Source organism: Silurus meridionalis, chromosome 12 (assembly GCF_014805685.1).
Source record: "Silurus meridionalis isolate SWU-2019-XX chromosome 12, ASM1480568v1, whole genome shotgun sequence".
In the NCBI taxonomy this organism is placed as follows: Eukaryota; Metazoa; Chordata; class Actinopteri; order Siluriformes; family Siluridae; genus Silurus; species Silurus meridionalis.
Window position 1 is genome coordinate 2,909,099 of NC_060895.1, and position 8,382 is coordinate 2,917,480.

An 8,382-nucleotide genomic window follows, 5' to 3' on the forward strand; every position below is an offset into this window, starting at 1 on the left:
CATGGCATTCCTGGAGGAGCTTCAACAGATTGGAGTTGCTGTTTATCGCAGTAGATACGAGCTTCGAACCAGAAAGACACAGCTTACATTTGACTAAATAGTTTTTGTCTTTATACTCAACTAAAGTGAAATAATGAGCCTATTTCCACTTTGAGAAACTTGTCTTGCTCTCACCTCGACTCGCCATTACTGCCGCACAGACCTGAATAAACAGAGACACGCCCACAGTGCGTCTTCTTCGTGTTTACAGTGGTTCATCCACCAATCCTACAGTGCGTCTTCTTCCTGTTTACAGTGGTTCATCCACCAATCCTACAATGTGTCGCTGCTGTAAACAGGTTGAACTGTAGGCTACACTTCAGCCCAAATTCATTCATTAAAAAAAATAACGGGTTTATTTAAAAAGTAACGCGTTACTGTAACACAGTTACTAGTGACAGTAACTAATACTGTAACGCGTTACTTTTTAAATAAAGTAACTCCGTTACCGTTACCGTATGGTGCGTTAACTGTTACTTTTTTCAATGAATGAGCGTTACTGCCCAACACTGGTATTCAATATACAGTATCTCACAAAAATGAGTACACAAGCTGCACATTGACGACTATAAAGTATATTGAATTTTTATTTCTATAGTACTGTCCCATGGGAAGATATACTACAATGGTTGCTGAAATGTGAAAGGTGTACTCATTTTTGTGGGATACTGTTATATATATTTAGGCAGATTACAGATTAAAGGCCTTAAATTGTTGGATTAGTTCATGTGTGTGTTTGGAAACATTCATTTCCAGCCCAATACACGTTTTCCTTTATTTCTTTTTAAATATCCTTTTAATTATTTGTAGCATAAAAGCAAGGCTAATCAAATAGCAAATGAATGAAAAGTACTCATATCGCTACGATTCAGACTAGCAAAACTAATGGATTTAATCAGTGTGAAAGTGCTGTTTGAAGTCGAGCATATAACTAATAGGCACTTACTCTTGAATCAAACAGATCTTATAACAAAAAAAAAGCAGTGCGTGATGGTTTTCCTGTCGATCAGAGTCTGTTCCCTAATGCTAATGTACATCTGGGTTGTTACGTGTCAGACGAAGTGCTTTCTTGTTTAATATGGTTCATGAGAATGTCTGTGCGGATTCGCATGAATGAATGTACAGTAATCCCTCGCTTTACCGCGGTTCGAATCTCATTTGTTTAGCTGATTTAAAAAAAAGAAACGACAAATGCAACAATACAGTAAACACTTCCTTATTTAGCAATGTACATACCATATAAAATGAGTAGCATTACAGTACAGAAAACCGTAGGTAATTGGTTGAAGTGTCCTCTGACGTAAAAAGGTGGAGTTAAAGACATACGTCACCCGATTTAGCCGATAAAAGTAAAGAATGCCGTGACGTGTATCTCTTTTTTGACGTCATAGGACACTTCAACTGATAAATAAGCAGAGAAACTGTGCATAGGCTACGCTACTGCAGAACTGTATACTGTACAGTACATGTTACATGTACTCAGTATAAATATGATCGTGTGCTGTTTTTCTACCAATTGACACAAAATTCATCTCGCTATATTCTTGCAAATGTTTTCTGTGTGTGTTTAAAGTGTGTAGGAGGATGTTTTACGGCTAAACAATTAAAAAAAAGCGTTTTCAGGGTGGCGTCCGTTCATCGCGGTTTTTCATTAAACGGGGATTACTGTATTTTTTAAACAGACCTGGCGTTTTCTAATATCATGCTGTTACAGTGTTTGTCAAGAATGTGGAGTCCTTTATGGGTTTTGCAGACACATCCTTTTGTTTCTACGCAACAAATTCGTTACACGAATTGGACAGTCAAGAGATTGGACTGGTAGAAAGTTCTGTAGAGTCCAAATTGGCTCTAACAGAAAAACTTGTGTAACACAGAGACCAGGAGAGAAGATGTGATCAGTCTGCCTCACCCCCACAGTCAAACATAAAGGTGGAAGCTTAATGGTTTGTTTTAGAGCAGGGAAGGATGGAGACTTATTCCGGAAAGTGAAAGGAATCCTGAACCAACATGGCTACAATTCCATACTTCACCATTACACCATGCAATTTGACTTTGAACCAACTTCAGCATACAACAAGGCGATGAGCCAAATCGTACATCGGAGTTCTTTAAGCGTCATTTGAAGAGCAAACAGTCGCCTGGAGTGTTATTTTTATGGAACTGCCCACCCACTTACTGCTCCCAAATCCTATTGAACTGCTCTGGAATAACACGGATCACAAAACTATTAAAGACTCAATGCTTCCAAACTTTTGAAATATACATCGATATTCACCACAACTTCTTCTTTGGCTTTGCAAAACATTCCCATAAACCATGCTGCATCTTTAAAAACCAAGCCCCTTCTCTAGTGCCCCCTTTTTTTGACTCGGAAAGATATATATATACACAGTACAGACCAAAAGTTTGGACACACCTTCTCATTCAAAGAGTTTTCTTTATTTTCATGACTATGAAAATTGTAGAGTCACACTGAAGGCATCAAGGGCTATTTGACCAAGAAGGAGAGTGATGGGGTGCTGCACCAGATGACCTGGCCTCTACAGTCACCGGACCTGAACCCAATCGAGATGGTTTAGGGGTGAGCTGGACCGCAGAGTGAAGGCAAAAGGGCCAACAAGTGCCAAGCATCTCTCGGGGAACTCCTTCAAGACTGTTGGAAGACCATTTCAGGTGACTACCTCTTGAAGCTCATCAAGAGAATGCCAAGAGTGTGCAAAGCAGTAATCAAAGCAAAAGGTGGCTACTTTGAAGAACCTAGAATATGACATTTTCATTTGTTTCACACTTTTTGTTATGTATATAATTCCATATATAATTCCACATGTGTTAATTCATAGTTTTGATGCCTTCAGTGTGAATCTACAATTTTCATAGTCATGAAAATAAAGAAAACTCTTTGAATGAGCAGGTGTGTCCAAACTTTTGGTCTGTACTGTATATATATATATATATATATATATATATATATATATATATATATATATATATATATATATATATATATATGACACTGATGATATAAGCCACGCCCCTTAACTTCTACAGCTTTTACAACACTTAGCATTGCATATTCCACATACCCAACCACACCCCTCATTGTGTGCATCATTAAAAAAACTCTCACTTATAATGTCTATAAACCACACCCCTTTTACCCTACACAGCTTTTAAAACATTTATTGATGCTGTAAATCACACCCACACTTATCATTAAAAAACCACGCTCACTTTATAATATGCAGCTTAAACAACACTTTTAATTGTTATAAGCCACGCCTTCTTTATACTATACAGCTTTAAAAACACTTATTTCTATAAACCACGCCCCCTTTTATACTACACAGCTTCGACAACACTCATCATGTAGTAAACCACGCTTGACCCTATACAACTTCGAAATCACTTATCATTGCTATAAACCACGCCCACTTTATACTATATTACTATAAAAGCACCTAGTATTGCTATAAACACGCCCACCTAATACTATACAACTATAAAATATCTATTATTGCTATAAACCACGCCCACTTCAAACTATACAACTATAAAAACACTTAGTACTGCTATAAACCACGCCCACTCTATACTATATAACTATAAACACGCCCACCTCATACTATACAACTATAAAATATATATTATTGCTATAAACCACGCCCACTTTATACTATATATCTATAAAAACACTTTGTGTTGCTATAAACCACGCCCACGTTATACTATACAACTATAAAAACAAGTTATCACTGTTAACCACGCCCACTTTATACTTTAATGTCATTGCTATAAGCCACACCCTATACAGCTTTTTAAACACAGTATTGAAACTTTAAACTATAAACTACGCCCCTTTAAATACTTTACTGCTTTAAAAACACTTTTTATTGCAATAAACCACGCCCCCTTTATTCTATACAGCTTTAACAACAGTTATTATGTATGGCTTTTGAAACACTTATCATTGCTATAACCACACCCTCTTTACCCTATTCAGCTATAATTTTTCTATTATTTTTGTAAACCACGCCCCGTGACTCACAGCTTTTTAAACACTAATCATTGCTATAAGCATGATAAGCCACGCCCCTTCTCCCATGTTTAACACCTTTAATAGCTAGTTACGTCAATAAACGTCACCTGCTATCATTATAAAGTAGTCTTTTGAGATCTTATTCGAACCACCACCTTTTTTCAGCCACACCCACACCCACATTTTTTTAATGAAATCCTCATAAGCCACGCCCATCGTCATAAATCACAGCCATATTTGCATCATCCTTATGAACCATTATCAAGATCTTTATGATCTAGATTTTAAAGCCACTCGTAGTCTTTATTAGCCCCCCCCAGCACCCGACGCCACCTCCCCACACCTCCCACTCGCTCCCCGCTGGAAGGTCATGTGAGATGATTGACAGGTGTCACTCACATGCATTGGTGACAGCAAAGCTGTTTGCACTCTCGATGTTGTCCACGTGTGGGACGAGGTTAAACGGAGCCTCGGTGGCATTTGGGCTCGTGTTGTGGAGGAACACGGCCAATCGGAACGCGGTGTACTCCTGATCCGTGTTCCTGATGAACAAGCCTCCTGCACACACACACACACACACACACACACACACACACACACACACACACACACACACACACACACACAGTATATCAGTAAAATATAATCACTGTACACCCTACACTCAGATCTATATATCTACCAGAATGTAGTATAGTGTGTGTGTGTGTGTGTGTGTGTGTGTGTGCGTGTGCGCTTGCGTGCACGCTTGGGTGTCTGCTTTTCTCTACTTAGCTTGTTAATTTTTATCACTCTTGCTCTCTCGCTCCATCTCAATGAGTCTGCTGTACAGAGAGAGTGTGTGTGTGTGTGTGTGTGTGTGTGTGTGTGTGTGTGTGTGTGTGTGTGTGTGTGTGTGTGTGTGTGTGTGTGTGTGTGTGTGTGTGTTGCGAAAATCAATGAAATGTAAAGCTGCAGATCTTGCGAGATGTCAAAGTTTGATCAGGCTCCAGCAGCAGCGTGACCGAGACAATACAGGAGAAAGGAGAGCGAGACAGAATGTGAGACAGCTAAAAGAGTGAAAAAGAAAAAAGAGAGGGGAGAGAGAAAGGGAGAGAAAGAGGGAGAGAGGAGTCAGAACTGGAATTGCAGAGGAGCAGATGAAGGGGAAAAAAGAGAGGGTCAGATAAGAGTGACAAATGAGAACAAGAGGAAAGAAATAGAGGAGAGATAAAAGAGGAACAGAGGAAGAGGGATGAAGGAGAGATAGAGAGACCGAGGGACATATTGGTGAAGGAATGATCGAGAGAAATGAGACAAGGAGAGGAAGAGAAAAGGAAAGCATAGGGACACATTAAATGTAGAGAAATGAAGAGAAATAATGAGAGATATGCGAAAGAGGAAAATAGAAAGAGAGGCAGAGGAACCCTTCAAAGAAGGAGAGAAAGAAGGAGAGAAACAGAGGGACACATGATAGCAGAAAGATAGATGGAGAGATGAGAGAAAAGGGGACATATGGATGGATTAGAAGAGGAAAGAAATAAACGGCTAGCGAGAAGGAAAGAAATACACAGGGGGATAAATGAAAGAAAGAGGAAGAGGAAACCAGACATTGAGTGACGGATAGAGGAAATGAAAGGACAGATGACAGGAGATGAAAAAAGAGTGTGTAAGGAAAGGACAAATATAAGAACAAGAGACATAAAGTGGGGAACAGATAGATGGATGGATAGATGGATGGATAGATGGATGGATGAATGGATGGATGGATGGATGTGAAGGAGAAAAAATCTAAGTGTCCAATTAGAGAAAGAGAGAAAGAGAAAGAAAGATGAGGGAAAAGAATGAATACGAGGAATAGACGACAGATAGAAGACATGAAAGAAGAGACAGAGGGGGACACGTGTAAAAGGAAAGATTGTTCTCTTTTTCTTTAATCTGTCTTTCCTGCTTTCTTTCCTCTCGTCTGTCCATCTCAACTGCTCTTTTACTCGTTCTCTCATGGGCCCCTCTGTCTCTTTATCTCTTCCTTTTCTTCTCTCACCCTCACATCCTCTTTCTCTCCTTCACTTATCTGACCCTTTCTTCATCACTCTCTTTTTTATCTTCTCTCGTGTGATAGAAGGAAAGAAAGACAGAGGAGAGGAAAACAAGAAAAAGGTGGTGGGGGGCAGACGAAAGAAGGAAAGAAGATGGAGAGATGAGAGAAAAGGGGACATATGGATGGATTAGAAGAGGAAAGAAATAAACAGCTAGCGAGAAGGAAAGAAATACACAGGGGATAAATGAAAGAAAGAGGAAGAGGAAACCAGACATTGAGTGACGGATAGAGGAAATGAAAGGACAGATGACAGGAGATGAAAAAAGAGTGTGTAAGGAAAGGACAAATATAAGAACAAGAGACATAAAGTGGGGAACAGATAGATGGATGGATAGATGGATGGATAGATGGATGGATGGATAGATGGATGGATGAATGGATGGATGGATGGATGTGAAGGAAAAAAAATCTAAGTGTCCAATTAGAGAAAGAGAGAAAGAGAAAGAAAGATGAGGGAAAAGAATGAATACGAGGAATAGACGACAGATAGAAGACATGAAAGAAGAGACAGAGGGGGACACGTGTAAAAAGGAAAGATTGTTCTCTTTTTCTTTAATCTGTCTTTCCTGCTTTCTTTCCTCTCGTCTGTCCATCTTAACTGCTCTTTTACTCGTTCTCTCATGGGCCCCTCTGTCTCTTTATCTCTTCCTTTTCTTCTCTCTCACCCTCACATCCTCTTTCTCTCCTTCACTTATCTGACCCTTTCTTCATCACTCTCTTTTTTATCTTATCTCGTGTGATAGAAGGAAAGAAAGACAGAGGAGAGGAAAACAAGAAAAAGGTGGTGGGGGGCAGACGAAAGAAGGAAAGAAGATGGAAAGAGAGAGAGAGAGAGAGAGAGAGAGAGAGAGAGAGAGAGAGAGAGAGAGAGAGAGAGAGAGACTGCAGTGAAACTGGATGGATGGAGTTTCATTGCGCGCGCTAGTACGAATCAGCCGTAACCGCTCATATGCGGCATAAAATTAAAACGCGCGCGCCTGTTTGCGCGTGTGTGTGTGTGCGCGTCTGTGCGTGTGCGTGCGCTAGACTTACCGATCTGCACGCTGCTGGGAAAAGCCCCGTGCGCGAGCGCCCACAGCCCGAAGAGCAGCGCCGGTTCGACCATCCGCATCATGCAGAGCTTCACATAGGAACATATAAATATGTACGTATCGAAATAAAGCGTCACATGGAGAAACAGAGAGAGGGAAAAAAAAGAGAAACGGAAAAAAAAAAAGAAAATAGAAATGATACTAATGATTATGACGTAATAATAATAATTATAATAACAAAAGAAAGTGTTTTAACGGAGATCGTAAAGGGGAAACGCGCGCGTCGTGTACTGACTACATCCACGGATACACGAGCACTAAGGAGAGAGAGAGAGAGAGAGAGAGAGAGAGAGAGAGAGAGACGGTGAAGGAGTGTGTGCCCTGGAGGTTGCACGGGAGGATTAGACATGCGCTCTATCGCGCGCGCTCTTGCTCGCTCGTCTTCCTCTTTTGCGCTTTCCATCATCATCATCTCTCTCTCTCTCTCTCTCTCTCTCTCTCTCTCTCTCTTTCTCTGTGTCTCTCTGTCCATTTTTCTCACCATTGCTTTAACTTGCATATGTGCATGGAATCATGTGAAAGTTGGTGCATGCTCTATGCGCCTTGTGTGACGCTGTTATAAATGTAGATTTTAATCACCAGTAACGACCCCCTACATAATTACATCACAATAACTAATAATATTAATTAACAAACATTATAATCATTTATAATCAAATGTCATCACTGAGTCAATCATATGTTTCATACAATGATTTATAAACAAAGGCTATGAGCAGTTATAAGCCATGCCCCTTAGCCGTCTTGGAAGCCCCTAATGAACCATGCCCCTGAGTTCTTGAAACAATGTCCACATCTGTAAAGACTCTGTCGAACTAAAAGTTTTTTTGCAGTTGTCTTTACAGCGCTGTAGAGTAATTATTGCACATAAAAACCTCTAAGAGAAGCCCGATGGGGCAGGTGTTATGCTGCCACACTCCCCTCAATCCATGAACAGTTTCATTGAAAAAGCCTTGTTTGTAGCAAATAATCTAAAAAATGGAATACAACCATAGTAATAACTCCAATGTGTAAAGTGTAAGGTGTGTCCATCACGTACTGAGTCACTTCTATTATAAGAAATTTGGCAAAACATCAGGAAAGAGAAGGGATGACAAAAACAAGACACCGTCCCAAATCTTCTCTACAAAAGTACA

At 40.0% G+C, this 8,382-nt stretch overlaps 1 protein-coding gene across 7 annotated transcripts in view; it reads right to left on the reverse strand.

Annotated features, from left to right (window-relative positions):
* Positions 1 to 7,482, reverse strand: part of gria4a (glutamate receptor, ionotropic, AMPA 4a) — a 63,271-nt gene extending 55,789 nt beyond the window's left edge. For all 7 annotated transcript variants that reach the window (XR_006927546.1, XR_006927548.1, XM_046863192.1 and 4 more), the window contains exons 1-2: positions 7,188 to 7,482; positions 4,475 to 4,633 (exon numbers count right to left, since the gene is read on the reverse strand). Coding sequence is in view for 5 of the 7 variants with exons in the window: in XM_046863192.1 (XP_046719148.1) it covers positions 4,475 to 4,633; positions 7,188 to 7,269 (241 nt within the window). In the remaining 2 variants the exon portion in view is untranslated. The remainder of the gene's footprint in view (positions 1 to 4,474; positions 4,634 to 7,187) is intronic.
* Positions 7,483 to 8,382: the final 900 nt, after the last annotated feature.